Below are 22,876 nucleotides of genomic sequence, written 5' to 3'. Positions count from 1 at the left end.
GGAGGACTATCTTCCTAAAATCAATGTATGCATCCAAGTAAACAAAGGATGCAGTGTGTGTGTGTATACACAAGTTGAACAAAATTGTGGAGGAGGTAAGGCCACATAACGTTGTCCAAGTGGTGACAGACAACGGAAGTAACTTCAAGAAGTTAGGGAAAAGATTGACGAATAGTCGCAGCAGTAGGGTCCGCCTTTTTTGGACGCCATGTGCAGCCCTGTTAGCAGCCTTTAGGAATGAATGCTTGAATGATCAATAGGATCACCAAGCCGCTTTATTTATAATAAAAGAGAACAAAAAATTATAATAATACCCCCTCATAACCGACTCTAACTAATGAGTCGACTATGGGGGGAAAAACCCCATAATGCCCCTGTGGGCTACATAACTCAACACTCCCCCTCAAGTTGGTGCATAGATATCCCAAATGCCCAACTTGGACAAAATAGGATGAAATAATTTCCCACCCAAGCCCTTAGTTAAGACATCAACCAATTGATCATCGGTCTTAAAAAAGGCATACAAATCTCCACTTCCAGCTTCTCTTTGATGAAGTGTCTATCGATCTCCACATGCTTCGTATGGTCATGCTACACTGGATTATGGGCAATACTAATTGCGGCTTTGTTATCACAATATAACATCATTGGGAGACGAACAACAACACCAAGGTCGTAAAGTAAACCTTGAATCCACAACAACTCACATATTCCTTGTGCCATAGCATGAAAGGAACTCTGCTTCAGCACTGAACCTTGCCACAACATTTTGTTTCTTGCTGCGCTAAGTGACAAGGTTCCCTCCCACAAAAGAACAATAACCTGAAGTAGACTTCTGGTCAAGAGATCCACCCTAATCAACATCGGTATATGCCTCAATACGAAGGTGATCATACGGAGACAAAAGAACCCCTTTTCTTGGAGCTGATTTCAAGTAATGAAGAATGTGAAGAACAACAACCATATGTGTCGAATAGAGATCATGCATGAACTAACTAACCAAACTCACAGCAAACGTAATGTCTGGTCTAGTATGTGAGAGGTAAATTAATTTTCCCAGTAATCTTTGATAATGGTCTTTGTCAACAGGTTCACCATCTTTATCCTTCAGTCGAGTACAAGCTTCCATTGGAGTATCACAGGGATGGCAACCCAACAAACCAGTCTCAGATAAAAGATCCAGCATATACTTCCTTTGAGAGAGAAAGATGCCTTTTGAGGAACGAGCAACTTCAATCCCAAGAAAGTACCTTAATTTCCCTTGATCTTTTATTTCAAACTCACGTCCTAGGAAGCTCTTCAGACGAGAGATTTCTGCACCATCATTCCCTGCCACCACTATGTCATCGACATGAACTATGCAAATAGTGACCTTGTCATCAGACCGTTTGTTGAACAGAGTATGATCAGCATTACTCTGTTTGTATCCCACTGAAATCATGGCCTTGTGAAGTCTACCAAATAAGCCAGTGGAGACTGCTTCAGCCTATAGAGTGCACACTTCAGTTTGCAGACTTTCCCATGAGTTTTTTCAGATGAAAATCCTAGAGGAATCTCCATATAGACTTCCTCCTCAAGCTCTCCATAAAGGAAAGCATTCTTAACATTAAGTTGCTGCAAATCCCACCCTAAATTCACAGCATAGGATAATAGAATACGAACAATACTGAATTTCGCAACAAGAGCAAAGGTCTCTTGGTAGTTGATTCCATAAGTTTGGGTGAAACCTTTGGCCACAAGTCTTGTCTTGTATCTATCAACCATGCCATCCATCTTCTGCTTGACTACAAACACCCATTTACATCCAACTGGCTTTTTCCCTGGAGGAAGAACAACAAGATCCCAAATATTATTTTTTTCCAAGGCTTTCATCTCTTCTACCATAGCTGCTTTCCATTTTGTATCTGCAAAGGCTTCCTGCCACTTCTGTGGAATCGAAACAGAAGAAAGAGAAGACACAAAAACATGATAGGAGGGAGTAAGAGAATCATAGAAAAGCCGCACCTACAAATGATATAAATACTACAGTTGCTTTAGCTTTACTTACGTCATGGCATATTTCTACACATGTCTTACCAAAAAAGGATTGGGTTATTTATGTAAATACATTTAACCAACCCCAATCCTTTTACCAATTAACATCCTAGAAGATTTCACAAAACCTTTATCACTTAGTTTTCGACTTTTCGAGAATATATTGGCAGATGAGTTAGTAGTTGTTGTTCTTGTTTCTTTAGTACCTTCGGTGGTTCCTATACTTGTTATGCTCCTTGGACTATTTACAAGTGGTATTCAAGCTCTTATTTTTGCAACTTTAGCCGTGGAACAACATGAGATATGGGATGTTGGGGACATGTCTGAACACTTTTATAGACAGCAATAGGTAATTCAAGAGAAGAGGAGTCCTTACCAGACGAAGTAGTAGGCTCTGGCTCAAAGGATTGCGATGGGATGAGTAAAGGCGCCACACATAGTTATCAAGGCGGGAAGGCGACCATGGCGTTGGAGAGGGTCTAACATCAAGGCGACATTGCCTAGGTGGCAAGGCGCCCGCCCAAGGCGACCAAGAAGCCTGGATGCCATGGCGTCGCCTAGGCGATGTCTTGATAACTAGGGAGCCGCAGTGGTGGTGGTTTCAACTTGCTTTTTAGGGGTTCGAGTAAAAACATGAAGATTTAGGCAATCAAGTCATCCCTGAATTTTTTCAACCTGTTGTCTAATAGAACCAGGAGTAGGCTGCTCCCCCTGAATTGTATCAAAAGAAGGCCCTTGATCCAGCAGCTCTCCCCCTGAAGAGGAACATGGGAAGGAGCAGCAGGTAGAACAGGTGGTATGGCAGTAGGTACAACATGTAGTGTGGCAGCATGTATAACAGGTGCAGGTAATGTCGGTACATCTTCACAAGCTATGTCAAACTCCCCTTGAAGATGTGCCAATGAATATTACGGTAAGGACTCATTAAAGATGATGTCCATGGAAACTAGCATACGTCGAGTTGGAGGATGGTAGCACTTGTACCTTTTTTGAGTTGCAGAACAACCAAATAATAATACACTTGACACCATGAGGATCTAGCTTCCCATGAGAATGATGATTGCAAGCATAGCAATCAAAACCGAAAACCTTTGTGGGAGTAAAAAAGGAGGAGGAACCCTGGAGGTAATGTCGGCACATCTTCACAAGCTATGCCAAACTCCCCTTGAAGATGTGACAATGAATAGTACGGTAAGGACTCATTAAAGATGATGTCCATGGAAACCATCATACGTCGAGTTGGAGGATGGTAGCACTTGTACCCTTTTTGAGTTGCAGAATAACCCAATAAAAATACACTTGACACCACAAGGATTCAGCTTCCTATGAGAATGATGATTGCGAGCATAGCAATCACAACCAAAAACCTTTGTGGAAGTAAGAAAGGAGGAGGAACCCTGGAGGACATCAGCCGGAGCACGAGAGCCCATAACCCGAGTAGGCAAACGATTGATCAAGTACTGGGAAGGGCATTGCAGTCAAACATCAAGGCACATACGATTTCAAGAAGGTGGCGGTTTTTCCTTTCAACCACACCCACACCAGAGGTGTGTCGACACAACTGGTTTGATGAAGGATCCCATGATCAGCCATATATTTTTTAAATTGCCCTTCCATGTATTCTTTGCCATTGTCACTGCTGAGAATTTTCAAGGTGGCATTGAATTGAGTCTGAACTAACTTATGGAAAATCTGAAAACATCGAAATACTACACTCTTGTGCTACATCATATACACCCAGGTTGTATGACTATGAGAAGCAATAAAAGTGACAAACCATCTGTGACCAGAAATAGATGCTTTCCGGGCAGGACCCCATACATCAGAATGAACAATATGAAAAGGAGAAAGACTGCTTTTATTTAATGAAGGATAACTAGAACGAGTCTGTTTAGCCAAAACACAGGCTTCACAAAAAAACGCATCCTTATTACAGTTTTTAACTAACTGGGGGAAACAAATAAGATAAAGTCCCAATGGGATGATGTCCTAGCCTACGGTGCCACTGATACAAGTCAGAGGAAACAGAAAGTAACTGATGACTTTGAGAGGAAACGGTAGCGGAAGGCTATGAACCACCATCAAGCAAGTAGAGACCCCCATGCACTTTACCAACCCCAATTGTCTTCCCTGTCACTAGATCTTGTAAGGCACAATGAGAGGGAAAAAATGTTACTTTGCAATTTAGGTCCTTAGTAAGACTACTAATCGACAATAAATTAGTAGAGAAAGAAGGGACATGTAAAACAGATTTTAGAGTAAGACTAGAGGAGCAACAAATAGACCCCTTTCCAGATATAGATGAAAGAGACCCATTTGCCACTTGGACAGTATCTTTCCTGGATGAAGTAGTGTACTGATGAAAAGGGTAGAAGAACCTGTCACATGGTCAATGCACCGGAGTCTACGTTCCATGGATTGGAAACTGCTGATGCACAATGACTACCAATAGAAATACCTGAAGCAAAGTTAGAAACAAAACCAGAAGTGGCAGCAGGTGTAGAAGACCGGACAGCAGAGGCAGAAGAGGCGTTTAACATCCGACGGAAAGCTTGAAGTTCTTCTAGAGATAGACCAGAGTCTATAGGAGGTGTTGCAATGGTTTCAGTCTGATTTACCTTAGCTGTAGGCTGACCGGCCCTTGCTACCACTTTTTTTCCGATTTGCTTCAAACTCAGCAGGCTTCCCATGTAACTTCCAACAAGTGGCCCTAGTGTGCCAAAGTTTACCACAATTTTCACATTTGGCAGTCTCCGTAACAGCATTGGCGGTGTACTCAATATGTAAAGCTGATCAGTCTACCGGTGCAAGGTGCCAAAAAATCAGAAACTCGAATTTTATCAACATGTTTGCGATAGGCAGCAATATAAATGGCATTAGTGGGCTGATAAACGAGTACTGATCAAGTTCCTGCCAGCACTTATGAATCTTTGTATAATATTGGGAGACAGATAATTCGTTTTGTTTTGTATCATGAATTTTCTTCCGTAGTTCATATACTTGAGCATCATTCCCAACTTGGGAGTAAGTGTCTTTTGCAGCTTTCCATATTTGAGCAGCAGTGTCCAAGAGAAGATAACCTGGTGCCACAGTAGGATGCGTAGAACTAAGAAGATAAGACATCACCATGGAATCGTGGGAGAGCCATCGATCTTGGGCAAGACCTTCTTCATTAGGTTTGACAAGGTTACCTGTAAAGCCACAACCAGCAATGGTAAGATAAGTATATCGAGACCACATCAGGTAATTAGTCCCATCTAACTTGATAGTAGTGGCAGCGAAAGGAAGGTACTCAGTATGAACAGATGCAGACGAGGCTATAGTGAGATCAGACATAGTGGCAAGAGAGTGGGGTAGACGGGTTTTAGATTTCCACAAATTTAACTGTCAGAAGAGGCTAAAAATTGGACCGAGTCTCCCTCGGGTAGTGGCCAATATGTCCTCCAAAAATCAGCACCTTCTGATGAGCCAATAAAAAAACCCTACTTTTGAGTCAAATTAGGTGAAAAACATGTTTTTGGAGAAATCGCATTGCTGAATCTGAGTTCTTCTTGATTCAAATCTGCAGTCTTCGAACAGGAATGGATGTTGACCAATAATCAGCAGGAAAAAAACTCCAAAAAAAGGCAAAAATCGATCTTCAATAATGGGAGAAATCAATCTTCAAAGGAGGAGGAGACCTGCCGACAGAATCTGGTCAGCACCTGTAGTCTTCAATCATAATCTGCAATGAGGTAGGATGGAGTGCAGCATCTAGATCTGCAGGAGATCACCTCATAGTGTCGCCCTTAAGGGTTGAAAAGAGCCGAGAGTGAGAGAGAAGGTTGTAAAAGTTTTGCGGTAGGAAAAAAAAAATGGTCTAGGGTAAAATCGTGGAAGGCAGAGAAGGGGAAGGAGAAAGAATAAAGAAAAAAAAAAACTGGAGACAGCAACCTAGATCAGAATTCCTGCTCCGATACCATGTTAGCAGCCTTTAGGAATGAATGCTTGAGTGATCAATAGGATCACCAAGCCTCTTTATTTATAATAAAAGAGGAGAACAAAAGATTACAGTAATACCCTCCTCATAGCCGACTCTAACTAATGAGTCGACTGTGGGGGAAAACTCCATAATGCCCCTGTGGGCTACATAAGTCAACACGCCAATTGCATTGACCTCATGCTTAAGGACATGGGTAAGAGATCCCTAGTAGCGGGTGTGGTCGAACGGGCAAGACAAGTGATGGCGGCGACGACATAGATTTTAGGGTAAGAACTAGGCCAGCGATCCCAAGACTGGTTCCCGCTCTGATACCATGATGAAAAAGATTGGAGAATAATGGCTTGTGTCCCTAGGGATCACAGCAATCTTTATTTATTATAATAAAGGAGAAAAGAGAAAAATTACGAGAATACCCTCAGAACAGAATATACCTATACTAGGATCTAATTACCCAAATTACAACAATTAGAGAAGTAATTTAGGTGGGAGGTGCCCAGCGTTTGAAATTTGACCCATTTTTTGGGCTGTGGATTGGAAATACATATATTTGTTTATTCATCTTATATATTTTTATTCTTGTAGACGGAAATCTATGAACTCCTTAGAAGACTTGGAGATGAAGCAGGCAACGGGATCCTCTTTCTCCTTTCTTTTCATCTTAATAAAATAGCATTTGTTGTAATCATATGAAAGGGGCGTCTGTTATCTCATATCTGACATGTTTGGATTTTTCCATTTGTTTTAGAAATTTCTTTTTGTGTTTCCCATTGGAGCCGTGATACTTTATTTGTTTTCTGACATTGTTGCTTTCAAATGATCAATAGGATTCACCGGGTAATTCTGACTCTTGGAGGGAGCTGTTTGATGTTGTGATTGCAAAAGCTAACAAGCCAGAATTTTACACTTCTGAACACCCATTCCGGTTTTTATCATTAACTTTCAGAGACGTATTTTTTTTGGCAAGATAACTTTAAAGATATCAATTCATTGTTTATTGACCTTTCATTCATTGTTTCACTTGTTTATATTCTTGCAGCTGCTATGACATCGAGAAGGATACCTTGGCTTTCTCAAAAGTTGATGCCTTTCGTCCAGACCAAATCTACTACCATGGGTGCCTCAAATCCTTCCTCCAAATCACAAAGTGGCATGGTCCTGAGGTTCACCCTTTGCTTTGCTGTCTTTTATTTCCACAATGAAGACTTTAGGCAACGTTACATGTTTATCTTTTGATTTTAATTTTTGCAAATGCTGGTTTGAATAGTGGACGACAAATGCGTCTTAAAACTTACGAGCTCAAAATATTGTTTGCTTTGTTAGGTGATATATTTTGGGGATCATCTTTTTAGTGATCTACGAGGACCTTCAAAGGCTGGTTGGCGCACTGCTGCTATCATTCATGAATTGGAAGTATGCATGGGATTTAACTTGTTTTCATGGTTGTTTGCTTGTAGTATGCTTTTAGTAATCAATTGTACATTTTGGAGTTCTGCTCTTTTATTTGTTCAATAAGTTGGGTTTTGGTGTGACCCTTGCTGTACTTTGATAGCAACGTTTGATATTGTTGTTTTTTACTTCGTATCTTGGTCATAATCCAACCTCAAAATGTATGTGATTAAAATTTAGGGATGTGTTGTTTGATGGGAGCTCTCTCTCTCACAATGCTCTCTCTCACTTCAACGGTAACATTCACTAGCAGGGTCTCCCAGCGAGACTAGAGAGACCCATGAGCCCCTTGTTCTCCTATCTCTCGCTCTTACCACAGGTGGCTAACCAGGCAATCTCACCGTGCGACCATCGACCTCTACAATGCGAGCTGGTAAAGCCCTCAACCTTCCCTGATCAGGTAAAGAATCCCCCTCCCCCTTCAATTCTCCCTCCTCGCCATAGTTGTCTTGGCGTCGCCATATCGACGCCATGGCGGCACCATGGCGTCATATCGTTGGAGAAGTGAGCATATCGACCACCGATATGGATGATGTAAGAATATCGACCGATATGGCCTCCATGTCGTCGCCATGGCGCCGCCATGGACGCCATACCACGACATATGGCCATATCGGGTGACATGGTTGTTTCAAATTATTAAACTTAATTTTTTAACAATAATTTTTTTTAACCATTTTTTATTTTAATGCTTTTTCCTTAACATAAAAAAAATTAAAAAAAACATCAAACAAAAAACACTAATACACTATTGACTAATACACAATCACATATTCACATCAGCAAATTTTTTTTATTTATTTAGATGGGTTCTTTATTAGCATTATTCACTCAATATAAATTACGTTCTTGTAATTGTTTTTTTGTTTTGTTATTTTTGTAGTCACTTTCATATGAATCATATCTCAACTCTCATGATTTTTCAACTTTATTATCAGCAAGACTATTGCTATCAATTATTTGATAATTCATGATTTCATATACACTAATGGATATTACACTTTCATGAATTAAACCATAGTAGATTAGTAGTATACTTTCATGTTAATTTTTGATGTTATAGGGTATATATTATAGCATACTAAATGACATTAAATGTCACACCCCGGCCCGGTTAATAAGGGCCAAGTGTGACTGGATGTCTCAAACACCCAATCAACCCACCAGGATCGCAAGTGCAGTGTTCTATTCGTAATTTCATTCACAATAATCAAAAATTAAATGCAACGGAAGCAGTTAAATAAAGCAATAAGACAATAATAAAGAAGAACTAGTGATAACATTATATTTATATGAACATTTATGTACAAAGAGTTACATCGGTGATTCACAAAAGAGTAACTCCAAAGCCTAAAAAGTTATATTCTATAACTACTACAAAAGTGTTATAACCAAAAAGAGAAAGATGTAGCCTGATCAGTGTGGAAGATCAGGAGAACGCGCAGTCGTCGCAGGAGCACGAAGCATCGTGTTCAACAAAGAGAGGAGTATCAACTCCAAGAACAGGAGGAGCATCCTGAGCAGGAGTAGTCCCCAAAGAACCAACAGCAGTAACGGGAGCAGTTTCATCTGAAAAAAAATAAGGATATCCACGAGGGTGAGCTCTCCACTGAGCCCAGTAAGGGAATGCATGCATATAAACACAATAATTCATTATGCATGTCCTAGTCTGATCATGCTCCTAACACAGATGCTAAGTCTCATGAGGTTTAAGTACTACTGTGGTAGATGCTAACCTCGGTCCTGGAACTAACACATCGGTCACCCGAGTGAAACCATTCTACCACGGTGAGGACCCGCCAGTTCGGGAACTAACACATCGGACCCCAACAGACCCCCAAAGACCAACCCTGACTGTTTATTCCCACAGCGGAGTACACACTCTAACATGGGACAGAAGATGGCACCCCGGCATTTTCCCTTCGGCTGTACCACGGGTTGTCCAACACCTCTTCCCTTGTTGGTAAGGGATGTAGTACTGGGTAATGATCAATAACCTAGCCCAATGCAATCTATTCATGATGATACAAGTATGAATAGCTGGATTATAGAGTACAGTATTCCACATCAACTACTTAACAATAGCAATAACATCAATGCAATGCAGTGCAAGATGGCAAATGCTGCCTAAATCATATGCATTCTAGTGCATTAAAACACAAGCTAAGAAATTATATGCAACGGAATATTTTCAATGATGCATGATATGACATCCAACATAATGGTAAATTAAAATAACAAACACACTCAAATTAAATTCAAGGTTCCCTTACTTGTAATGTAGCTTAGCCTAAACCAATTAACCTTCTAAGAACCCAGCAAAACAGACAAGAAACAGCAGAGACAGACCTAATACAACATGCAAAACATCATCCATTAGGTCCTGAGACGGCCCAAGGTCAAGTCCCATAAGAGCAGGGTCATAAGGGCACCAAAAAGGGGAAGCCGGATGCAGACTTCTAGGGAGCCGGTCGACCGCCCCTGGGCCTGCAACAGCATCCGGCCCTAAGGCCAAAATTGGGGGTTTTGCTTCTTAGGGTCAGATCTTAACATGCATGGCCCTAATTGCAGGTTTTGAAGTAAATTTAAAGTGAGTTAACCTGATTTCATAGTTTATTTTGTAAAAACCTAAATTAAATTAGGGATTTTTGGATAATTAACTTGATTTAGTATTTTAGGCTCCATTAGAACTCATGGCCCAGCTGTAATGAATAGCAGCATGAAATTCACAGTTGAAACCCAGGTCTGAACATCATTGGGTGCAAATTAATGGTCACAAGATGGCTTTTGACCAATAAAACCTATAATTACTAAGGTTTAATGGCAGATTTTGCCATAGAGGTCATGTAAGGACAGAGATTAGAGAAGATGAGGAAGAGCGCAGCATAGGTTTATGGCTTACCTGAGATCAGAATTGAAAGTAAGATGCAGGCAGCCTCTAATTATGCAGCTCAGTCTCAATTGGAGGTTCCAAAGCTCAATTTCAGGTATGGAATCCAAGTCTTCAAGAACAGTTCCCTCTTCTCCCTTCTTTCTTCTCTCTTTTCCTCTTTCTTTCTTCCTTCTCCAAGGCTGGAACGAAATTTCTGTTCCCCTTAGCTTGGTATTGTAATTTTGAATAGTAGAGATGGAATGTATATATATAAATTAAGCACTAAGGGCAATCTGGTCATTTTGGGAGAAATTAGTTTTAAAGCTAATTCTTAAATTGTTTTTAACTTGAATTTTGTATTTATTCATCTATTCTAACCATAGAGTGATGTCATGCGACGTCAGGGGTAATCCGAATACGGGTAATTGTTAAGAACAGGATTTTCCACTGGGGATGTGAGTCCCACAGAGGCAATTTGACTAAAATACCCTTCTAACCCTATTTGGTCGTACAAAACATTATATAAATACATTTAAATTATACTTACAATAATTCTAATTAAGGGAGAGCTTCTGCATAGCCTCCAGGCAGCAAATCCGACACAGGTAACTCTGGTGCGGGGTTCCATCGGGGTCCTCTGACTCCAGAAGGGCAAGCTGGGAAGAATCCCTGGAATCCTCCATAGGTGTGTCGAGTATTTCATCTGTGTTCTTGACCGATGCGGCCCAAATCATTGAAGCAATCATGGACATAGAGCTGGAACCTGAAATCACACAAGTTCCAAAAAGCTCAAATTTATCGCAGATTTCACATTAAAAATAGATAAAATAAAAATATGACATGGTCGATATGATCGCCATGGCGGGCGACATGTCGATATATCGGCATGAAACCCCTCCATCGACTTGGATCGCCGTGACGACGTGATAACTATGCTCCTCGCCGAAGCCCTGACGATTCAATCCTCTTTGTATCTCTGACCGACGTCCTTCTCCAACCCTTTACCACGATTCTGCCCCTGCCTCTTCCTCTTCGATTCTCTACTTTCCTCAGACTGTCCAACTTCTCTCACCCCCTACCACGACCTCCTCACGAGTATCCCCAGCACAGACTTCACAGCCACATTCGACCTAATCAATTTCTCCTCTCATAGACCCCATTCTCTGAGCCACTTGAACCCTACTCTTTCTCACCCCCTGTCACTAGCATCACTATCAAAAACTCTCTGAACCATGCGTACCCTAACCTCCCACCTCTCTGCTCACCCCTGCCACTACCACCCCACTCACCGATTGCCTCACCGATTGGCTTCCCTCTATTAGTCCTCTTTCCCTAATCTATCCCTTCTCTGAGCCACACAACCATACCTGCTCCATTGTTGTCAAGGCGTCGCCTAGGTGCCGCCTAGGCGTCCAGGCGGATCTCTAGGGGCTACTGTTGCCTTAGTGCAGGGAGCCTTGCACTGGTTTAATTGGTATCGGATCAGGTTATGGCACTTATTTATGTCAAATATCATTTAAGTAAATGAAATATATTTGGATTTCATTTACTTTAGATATTATTCATAAATAAGCAAATACCCCCCCTATTTAAATCCAATAAAAATAGTTTAAAACATCAAATTCCAAAAGGATAAAAAGTCAACACCCAGTTCAAGAACAAAACCTGGATTTTCGGCAGTAGGTGAAATTTTCAACTTTCTAATGCTGAGTTTTTTCTCAAATCTAAAAATTCCAAATCTTAATATGGTAAAACATTGCTAAAAATCCAAAGTGCGGTAAAATATTCATTTGTTTTGATATTTAAAAAATATTTTCATTCAGAGCGATTTTGACAGCATTCGTGCCCACCAAATAAGGTTTGATCGGAACATAACTCTTTCAATATAAATCAGATTTAAGCAATCTTGGATTTGTTGGAAAACTGGTTTTGTGTTCTACCTAATATAAAAAGTCTCATGTAAAAATAAAATCATTTGATCAGTCAAACTTCTTAGAGAACAATAACATTTCTCTAAATCGAGAGCAGTTTAATTAGTTATTGATAAGATCATATTTTCGAAGAACTATATAAATCAAATGTATATTTTGATTGTTTCAAACTTCCAATAGTTTGCTTCTTCAAATCTGTTGTCTACTAGTTCTATGTTGATTTTTGATGACTTTATGTGGCTTAATATTGGTTTTTGATTACTTGATGTGACTTAATGTTGATTTTTTATGACTTGATGTTGCTTAATATTGATATTTTATGACTAGATGTGGCTTAATGTTGATATAAGGTACATATTGTAGCATAAATAATGTTAGAAAATAGAGGAAACAAAAAATAACACTTTGGCGCCTTGTTGCCTAAGCACTTAGGCACCCCTCCACTGCCTTAGGTTTCCTTGCCGCCTTGACAACTATGAGTCCACCTCACTTTTGGATTTATCCATAACACCTTTAATATCAATGGAGGTTTGGAAGGAGGGAAATCTACATCAAGCTTCTGAGTTAGAACCAAATCCGCCACTGAACTGATATGGCAAGACATGCTCAAGGATATTAATTTAATATCATTATTGATGTCCATAGATAGGGTGGGGTTGAGATTGATTTCTTTACTCCCTCAAATCGTCTGTTATTACGTTCCCTCCAAATGTGGCAAGGAATAATCGCAAAGAAAGCTTTCCACACCTTTAAAGGAAAAGCCACATCCTATCATTTCCACCATGAGAACATCTCCATGATCGAAATGCATCCCAGCCAGACCATGGAAAATAAATCCAAGCTATTTTTCTAAATAGCAATTGAGAAAGAACAAAACAGGAAAATATGATCAAAAGATTCACAATCAACAGAACATAAATCACACCTTGAAGGAAGAGGGATCATCCTTTTCTTAACTTGATCGTCTGTTGAGAGTTTTGAATGAAACCATCTCCAAGCAAAGATTGATTGGCACAGTTGAAAGCAATTGGCCCACACATATGTTGCCCAAGGAACGGATACATTCTTAATTCCGTGTAGACTTAATTGAAAAAGCTCCAGACTGGGTCAACGACCACTTGCATTCATCCTTCTCTGGCATAGTAGGAAGGCAAATTTTGATCTTGTTGATTTGCCTCTTCTTTGGGGCTCTTCAGCTCCTAGTTCATTTGGGATCTCATTCGTTTTCGTGATACGGTTAAGTCCGTGTGGATGTCTGTCAAGTCCGAGTGGATTTGTAAGAGTGTTAAGTCTGTGTGGATTTGTAAGTGTGTTAAGTCCGCATGGATTTGTAAGAGTGTTAAGTCTGTGTAGGTCTATAAATATCGAAGTTATCCAAGATGTATGGCTGTTCAAAGTTTAGTATTGTTACATGATATAGTGTTGTTACACTTGGCACAATTTGATTTGGTTCAAATCTCACATCCATCGCCACAGCTTTACTACTTGGCGGGCCCTCTCTTATTACCTTCCAATGCAGTCCTTTCTTATTCAGAGGCTGAGCCTCGTCCCTCCTTTTTGTTGTCTCTGTTGGAAAGCTAATGAAGATGTAGAGCATCTCTTTTCCGGCTGTCCTCTCTCCGCTAAGATTTGGTCTAGCCTTCTTTCTAGGTGTTGGCCACGGAGAAGAAGAATTTGCCCTACGAGCGCGAATGGATTTGGGTTGACATGTCCTTTGGAGACAACTCAGTTTTTGATCATGTGGGTAGGCTTGCTTTAGGTGCTGCTGTTTATCATATTTAGATGGAGCGCAACCTTAGAAGATGGACTTCCAAGTTCAGATCCTTCCAGCAGATCTGAGACACTATCCTCTTTGATGTTAAAAGCAAGATGTCTGTGGTTCCCTCTAGATGTGTTGATACTCCTAGAAATAGGCTTATAGTTTCTTCTTGGGACCTCCACCACTCGTTCTAGTGTGGGTGGGGTTTTGTTCAGTTGTATTTGTTTTTGTTTCTTTCTTTCCCACCTGCCCCCTGTTTCTCTTTCTTTTTTTGGTAATGAATTATTTATTCACCCCAAAAAAAAAAGTGTGCCACGTATACTACTGTTGTAATGTGGGTTCAAGGGTAATATTATCCTTGTACCTATTCTAGATTGTTCCATCTCATATTATAAATAAAGAATGGCCATAGTCACTTTGACTAAGCCAGTATTCACGGAATTCAACATGGCATCCGAGCCAAAATCAATCCGAGAATCTGGGAAGTAAATTGTTTCTTTTCTCTCTCTCTCGTGATTTCGCCCTAGCACCACTGCCTTCCGCCTCCTCCCACCACCTTCCGCCAACCTACCGCCACCCTTCCGCTTCCCTCTCCACCTTTCCGCCACCTCTCGCGACTCCCTTTCCCTCTTGCAGGAGTCTTGTATCCTTCGGCTTTTGTCGGTTTTTCTTTCCCACCCTTGGTGGTGAGTTGTCTCCCACCAAGGGCCTTTTTTTGCCCCCATATGCATTGAAGACTATTTGAAGTTTTTTTTTTCTCTCATTCGTGATTGAGTTTTTTGAACCGGCAACCATGCTTGACAATTCCGAGGTTATGTCTGCTTCCTCTGGCCCAGACGGCACATCACAACGTGATTTTCTTCCGTTTCCAGCCAGCTCCATTAAATTGAAACTGGTGCTACATTATTTGGTATCAGAACCTGTATTACTCTAAAGAAGATAGAGCCAGAAGTTCCTTAATTTGCTGGACAGATGAACCCATGCCTATTCCTTGATTAGTTAGATTCTTTGGAGGAATATTTTGATTGGTACAACTTCACAGAAGAGCGGAAGCTTCGATTTATTATACTTGCATTTGACTGGTCGTGATAGAGAATGGTGGAGTTTCCATGAAGAGAGGCTCAGAGCTAGAAGACATGAGCCTAGGACTTGAGAAGAGATGAAGCACGAGTTGAAGAACGATTACCTACCAGAACATATCCAAAGAAAGCTCTTCCTTTGACAAGATTACCACCGTTAGACATTTAACGTTGAAGAGAAATTGACGGAACCATCTATAATGTTCAGTTCGCAAGCCAGAGAGTGGTGGAAGTCCAACATCAACAATGTTAAGGGGAAGACTGAACTCAAATTTACATTGTCAAAGGATATTGATAGAGCATCAGTCAAAGAAAAGGAGCCTGATGTTGAAGCTAAAGCTGAAGTGATCGTAGCGAACTGTGATGATAAAGAAGAGACAGTGCTTGAAGCTTCAAAGACAGAAGATCATTAATTAGAAGATTGCACTGAAAAGGTTTATATTGAAAAATCAAAGGAAACAAAGCTGAAAAAGTGGAAGATAAGGTAATGGTCGAGAACACTCCATAGGAAATCATCAATGAGTCTGATGCTGTCCTTGAAGAGATGGAGTACGTATCTCAAATCTTTCATGAGCAAATTCCCAAAGTTAAGGACTCTACGCTCTTGATACTTGACTGCACCTCTAATTTATAAGACGAACATGTAGAGTTGGTTCTTAGTTGAACTGGGTCTACATTACTTGGTCCAGTGCAATGGCCTGGTTTGCTGCTGGCCTTCTTGTTCTTCTGAACTGCATCAAAAGGATATGAACCAAGCTTCTCACCTAGAATTAAATGGGAATCTCACCAGAGGCCTGCTGCATCTCCCAAAAAAATTTTAAATCTCATAGAACATAAGGGCAAAAGCGATATTCATTCATCTTGTAAAATCGGTGGGAGGAGGCTCCTTATACGGCTAAGCCAATAGGAAACAAACCTTCCCAAAACAGGAAATAAAATAACAAAAATAAACTAGGACAAACTCTCCCATCCGTAAGCTTTACGAAGGATCATATCCTGACCAGGACTCTTACTAATAAACTTCAAACAAGGTTGGAATTAATAATAAAGATCCCTTACTAGGAAACTTGATAAGAATAAAATACTGAAATTAAAGTCCTAAGTAATCCCCACAATCTGGTTTTGAGTGAACCAGTAACATCCAGCCACAAGGTTTGCTTGGCCTGAAAAAGAAACCGCTCCAGTTGAACCAAGGCTGGTTCAAGATGGAACCACAGGCTTTTTGGACTTAACCTGGTTCCTTCTGCAATGGTACTTCAAGGAGCTCCTCTTATCAAGGTTCCAAAACGTGGAATCGGAGATTGGATCAGTCCCTGCCAATTCCGATCTGGGATCAGATCGGAATTGGTCCCAGAAAACCCTAGAATTGGCCCTCAGATCTGAGAACTCGATGATTCTAGGGCTTTTGACCAAGAATCGGCTGGAATCGCAAACGGTCACAGCCAACCGATCTGATTCCGATTTTTGAAACTATGCTCTGAATCTCTGATCTGCATCAAGCTTGTGGCATCATTGGGGAAAAAATAGTTAGTATGTCATTCTCATAAAATTAATTTACACTGGAATACAGATTAGTTAAATTGAAAGGTATGGTTTTGCGGAAAAAATATTTTTATGACTAGAAAAAGGTTATTTTAATGCAGTTTTTCATATATTTACTTTTGTGTATTCTTTTTTAAGTAGTATCTGTCCCTACTGAAATTTATGTTCTTATGAAGGTTTTCTTAATTATTACAGAATGAAATACAATTGCAAAATGAAGATGGTTACCGTTTCCAACAGGTATGCTTCTTCTACTAATTTATTCATACTTAGCCATAGGTTGGTTGGCAATATCTGAGATAAAATTCAAAATGCTTTATGCTATATTTCTTCCTAATATTGGTAAGGGTAAAAACTATATAGATTAAATAGTACACTATGATCCACATTGTTACTTTCCGATCTTGTATCTATTTATACTACACAAACCCTAAACCTATATTCTATCCCTACAAAACAATTAGAGAAGTTTCAGTTGCATGAATGATATAAATCTTTTTGTCCCAAGGTACATGATGGAACTTGAAAGGAGAATCCTTAAAGTCATTTACTGACAAGGTGGTCAAACTAGGAAAGTGGGACTTTGGAGGGAGATGCTAATTTGATGTGGAACGAGATGTCTACGTCTAAAAAGAAGGTGGCTAAAGAGGTCCTAGGGGAATCAAAAGGAAAACATCATTCTCCTAGGGAGACTTGGTGCCTGGTGGTGGGATGATGAGGTCCAAGCCGCCATCAAGACTAAGAAAGCTAGTTTCATGACATGGAAAAAGACTAAAGATGTAGAAGATATAAAAAGATATAAATCTGCTAGAAATGATGCTAAGAAAGCTGTGGGGAATGCAAGGGCGAAGAAATATGACGATCTCTATAACAACCTGAACACCAAGGAGGGGAAAGACTATCTATAAGATAGCTAGAATGAGAAAAAGGGATGAATAGAGACTTCTCCCATGTTAGATGCATTAAAAGGGATGATGGTAGAGTCCTAGTAAGGGATGAGGACATTGAGGAGAGATTGAATCATTACTTCTACAGCCTACTTAAGGAAACCAATTCAAGTTATAGTGGACCGGGAGAAGGCGCTATACGTCAAGTCACCTGTTGGAGGTGTACACGTAAAATTAGGGTTTCTGAAGTAAAAGAAGCACTAAAAAGGATGAAACTAGCCAACGGTCCTGGTCCCGATTTACAAAAATAAAGGCGATATCCAAGTTGTAACTGTTATAGAAGTATAAAACTAATGAGTCATACTATGAAATTATGGAGAGGATTATTGAAATACACCTGAGAAAAGAGACCATTATTTCAGAGAACCAATTTGGTTTTATGCCGGGAAGATCCACAACAGAAGCTATCTATCTACTTGGGAGACTCATGGAAAGATTTAGAGAGCAAAAAGGATCTTCACATGGCCTTTATTGTTCTAGAGAAAGATCATGACAGAGTTCCCATGAATTTAATGTGCCATGTGCTTAAGATTAGAAATGTTTCAATTAAGTATGTGGATTGTGGACTTAATTAAAGATATGTATGATGGTGTGGTGACTAGTGTTAGAACTGTAAGGGGTCAAGGTAATGAAGTTACACCAAAGATTAGCCTTGAGCCCTTACCTGTTTGTGCTTATCATGGATGAGTTAAGAAGAGGCATCCAAGGTAAGGTTCCTTGGTGCATGCTTTTTGCTGATGACATTGTTTTGGTGGATGAGAGTTAGGCTGGAATTAATACAAAACTGGAGCTATGGAGATCAACTTTGGAATCAAAAGGTTTTAAGATAAGTAGAACGAAGATGGAGTATATGGTTTGCAACTTCAGCAACTCCGGGATGGATAATGAGGGGGTAAAAGTTGATGAGATGGAGATTCCGCAAAGTAACCATTTCTGGTGTCTAGGAATCAATCATCAGTAAGAAAGATGATATAGATGATGATGTTTCTTAGAGGATTAGAGTAGGTTGGATGAAGTGGAGAGGTAAATCCGGAGTGTTATGTGATCAATGGATCCCTTTAAAGCTTAAAGGAAAATTTTATGAGATAGTCATAAGACTGGCTATGATGTATGGTGCGGAGTGTTGGGCTGTCAAGAAGTGTCATATAGATAAGATAAGTGTAGCGGAGATAAGGATGTTGAGATGGATGTGTGGAACTAGGAAGGATAAAATACGGAATGATCATAGTTATCGAGGCTGAGGTGGCATGGCCATGTTCAACGGAGACCTTCAGATGCCTTAGTTCGGAGAAGTGAGTCGATTTTGATTGAAGGTTCTAAAAGAACTAGGGGTAGGCCTCAAATGACCCTAGTAGAAGTGTTAAGGAAAGGCATGCATAGTTTAGGTCTTGTTCCAAGTATGACGTCGAATAGAGCTGATTGGAGGGAAAGGATCCGCATTGTTGACCCCGGTTACTGTGTATAAGACTGATTTGTTGTTGTTGTTGCTGGTGTGTTCCTTTTCTTTTCCTTTATCTTTTTATCTTGTCTTCACAAGGATCCATGTAGCCGACCCCATTTAGTTGAGATAAGGATGAGTTTTTGTTGTTGTTGATTTTGTCAGTTGCAAGAATGATCAGCCATTTAAGATGTATTATCTAGGTAAAAAGGAATAGAAGTCTTTCCCAATTTTCACCCATAAGCTGTTTCTTTCCTCCTTTGGTTAATGGAGATGGAGTTTTATTAGATTAAGGTGTGTGTGCAATAAGATGGATGCATAACTATACCACCCTAGAAAGAAAAGATAAAAAAGAAAAATACCACCCAGGTTTGGACAAATGCTGAAACATGAAAGAGAAAGAGGAGTCTGAAGAGAAGGTTAAGATAGTTGCTGTCTGGTTACTAATCCTGTTCTATACACCCTTTTCTCAGTTAGGAAGTTGATCACATTGGCTGATCTTTGGATCCAACTTACCAACTGTCTAAACAAGATGGTAAGATATTTTTTTAGTTTAGGTCAAGAACAAGCTGTGTTCAGCTTATTTCTAAGAGTTTAAAACTGTGAAGAAGCCCCAAAATGCTGCAATTTTCAGTTTCTATCTTTTTGTTTTTTGGACATATGCTCTTGGGGTCTTGACATGTCCTCTGTGTTTTTGTGTGTGATATAATTTTGCAGCAGAGTTCAGAATGCAACAGTAAGGAGTGATACATTACACATTAGAGGGATTGAAAGATCAAAGGTAATTTGGGAAGTAGTAAAGAAAGATATGAATAGCCTAGGCTTCAGAACTAACATGACCTTCAATAGGGTTGAATGGAGGAATAGAATTCATGTAGCTGACCCCATTTAGTTGGAAAAAGCTTAGTTGTGTTCGTGTAGAGCTGATAAAATATATAACCAATTTCTTAGGAAAGTAAATGTGTGTAGTTAGACCTTTCCATATTGACACCAGCTGATCTTCTCTGTGCTTCGTGTGCTCACTTTAATAAATTGGAGCTTAGGAATTGAATCGGATCCTAGTAGTATGTTGGTAATCAAGGAAGATTTGCAATCATTGGAGTTTGTAAGTTCCTTGATTTGGCTCTTATTAGAGTCTGAGTAGGGTTTTGTTTCTGGTCTAAAGTTACTTTTCCTGTTTCTAAGTCATTATTATTTTCCAGATTTTCTGTGCTCTTGTTTCTTAACTTGCAGATTCCTAGATTTCTATTTTATTTTGAAATTTGAAATTAGAATGTTATTTTTTGTTTAACACACTAATTGCTAAATCCAGGCTAAATTTCACATAATAGAAGAATTGCTTGAGAGATTTCATGCAACCGTGTCTGGGTGTCACAGAGGAAAAGCATATGATAAACTTTTGAAGGAGCTGAATGAAGAGAGGCAGATGGCGCGCTCCACTATGAAGAACATGTTTAATAGCTCTTTTGGTGCTACATTTCTCACTGACAAGGGTCGGGAATCAGCTTTTGCATACAACATTCATCAATATGCAGATGTGTATACCAGTAAGCTGGAGAATTTCTTGTTGCATCCACTTGATGCTTGGCTCCATGTGCCCTTTGATATCAAGATCATGCCTCATCATGTAAAGGTGAGTTGATGCCTCCTGTGAATATGTTACAACTGTGGATTACTATCAAGTCCCCCATCCCCCCGGGGGGTACATGAGCTTCTATATATGAGGTAATAATAATAATAAAAATACTGGTCAGACCCTGCTCGCGGTTTGGGTTTGGTTTTGGCTTGGGCCCAAGTGTATTGAATTGTGCAGTGGGTGGTTTGTCAGATTGAGCTCACTTGTTCATGAACATGTATTAATGCCTATGATCCAATTCATTCCCTGGCTAGAGCCATTTTATTAGGTTGATTTTTTTTTATCTATAATGTTGGTCTCAGTTTTTGCAGGGTCCAGAAGAATGAGCTTTTATATTCCCCCATAAATAATCTAATTTTCACCTAGACCTCACATTATTTTTGCATGCATTTAATAAATATACACGTCCACATGTCAAAGGGAAAAGAAAGGACAAAATGAACATAGGTCAAGATAGGGAGTGATGACAGCAGACGTAGATTTAACAGTGCATATGGCACTAGATGCAGTTGGATTGGGGTGCGGGCTTTGTTCTGCCAACCTTTAGTTGTTTGTAAGGCTTGAAAGTTCTGTATTGTTTTGTAAATTTCTGAATTTAGATGGGCCCTGCTATTGTGGGAGCTTATAGAGGTTGAGCACTTGAGCCTGAATAGATTGGCCATTCTTCTTTCACACACACACACACTTATTGACAAGTATCATCAGTATACTAGGAAAGTTAAGCGGGGAGAAAATCATCAGGATTGGATAGAATTTCATCACTGCCAATTCAAAAAGAAGCAACAAGTGTGAAGGCTGGTTTCACTGTATTAAGAATGAAATTCAGAAGTCTCTGTAGCTTGTTTGATTCTGTCCTTGCTGTCCAAGGGGAGGAACTCTTACCAGTTTTTTGGTGTTCAAAAGCAGCTTAAGTATGTGAATTTCAACTGTTCATGGTATTTTCAGATCCTTAAAATGCAAAATCATGTAATAAGAAGTGCATGATCAAGAAAGTTCATGCATTCATTTTAAGAAAACAATGTGCACATACATTCTTGACTTTATTCAAATTCTTTTATGAATGGAAGAATTTGCACCAGTGGAATCATGAGTTATTTGATGTATGTGAAGCGTGATGAATTATAATCATCAGCTTAGCTCTTCTACTGAACTTCATTATACATGCAGGTTCCATCAAGCTTGTTCAAAGTGCATCAGTGATGAGAAATGCTTGATCAAGAAACAGCTCATTCTTTTGATGGCTTGGGTCACTACGTATCCTTGTATCTCATATTTAAGGAGGGGATTCACAAATTTTTATGGCTTGGGTCTTCGCCAACCGAAGCGGCTCATTCTTTTAAAGAGTTTCTACAAGAAGCACCATGATAAGATGTCTTGTATTCAAGAATGGGATCCTAAATAAGATATACCCAACCCATTCATTGTAAGTAGAACTTGCAACAACCTCTTTGTTCTATATTCCTCTAGAAGAAAAAAATGGAAATTTTCTTTTGTACTTCTATGAATCTGTTCTTGTTTAAAGTGGAGCGACCTTGTTACAAATTGTAAGTACCTTAAGCAGAAAAAAAAAAAGGGGGGGGGGGGGGGGTGCTATGTATCTATGCTCTTTTTGTTTGGCAAGAAAATTAGTAAATATTATATTTTTCTGGCTGTTCGGTTGTTAATTGAAAGGCAGAAAAATACGGAATATTCTTCTTTGAAATTTGAAATTGCCTTGGGAGTAGTGAACTCTCCTTTCTCCCTCTCAAATTTTCTTATACCAAAACTGCAAGATTTGGCTAGAAAAAGTTCACTTTGGACTTCTCTTTTCTTCTTTCCTTTTCAAGCCAAACAAACATGGTTTCAGGGAATTTCCATAAGATAGAAGTAGGACCAAAATTCAGGGTGCTCTAATCTTACCTAATGCTTAAAAATTAAGGTGTAAAAAATAGATAACATTTTATCTTGTTATCTATTGTTTCAGGATATGAATGAAATCAACCAAACTCCTAATTATCTCCGACTACCGTTTGATCGACGATCAAACGATATGGAAAACCTAAATGAAATGGTTTCAAATCCATGTGGCTTCAAAACATAGTTTAAGGATTTCAGTTGATTTCACTCTGATTCATGGATTGAGATGGAATTGGGTTGGCATTGCCAAACTGGGTAAGATGCTCTTTGACTAAACTGCGGTGGAAAATAGTTTAACCCATACCCTGGGAAGC

The 22,876-nt window shown here is 39.7% G+C and overlaps 1 protein-coding gene across 1 annotated transcript in view; it reads left to right on the top strand.

Annotated features, from left to right (window-relative positions):
* LOC122660410 (5'-nucleotidase domain-containing protein DDB_G0275467) overlaps positions 1-22,167 on the top strand; it is a 44,736-nt gene extending 22,569 nt beyond the window's left edge. Inside the window, exons 9-15 of the mRNA XM_043855713.1 lie at positions 6,841-6,938; positions 7,053-7,176; positions 7,337-7,426; positions 16,841-16,885; positions 20,343-20,663; positions 21,834-21,870; positions 21,911-22,167. Coding sequence (XP_043711648.1) covers positions 6,841-6,938; positions 7,053-7,176; positions 7,337-7,426; positions 16,841-16,885; positions 20,343-20,663; positions 21,834-21,866 — 711 coding nt within the window. The 3' untranslated portion in view covers positions 21,867-21,870; positions 21,911-22,167. The remainder of the gene's footprint in view (positions 1-6,840; positions 6,939-7,052; positions 7,177-7,336; positions 7,427-16,840; positions 16,886-20,342; positions 20,664-21,833; positions 21,871-21,910) is intronic.
* The last annotated feature ends 709 nt before the right edge of the window (positions 22,168-22,876 follow it).

This window comes from Telopea speciosissima, chromosome 4 (assembly GCF_018873765.1).
Source record: "Telopea speciosissima isolate NSW1024214 ecotype Mountain lineage chromosome 4, Tspe_v1, whole genome shotgun sequence".
In the NCBI taxonomy this organism is placed as follows: Eukaryota; Viridiplantae; Streptophyta; class Magnoliopsida; order Proteales; family Proteaceae; genus Telopea; species Telopea speciosissima.
The sequence above is the reverse complement of the archived record's forward strand: the minus strand, read 5'-3'. Positions and strand labels throughout refer to the sequence as shown.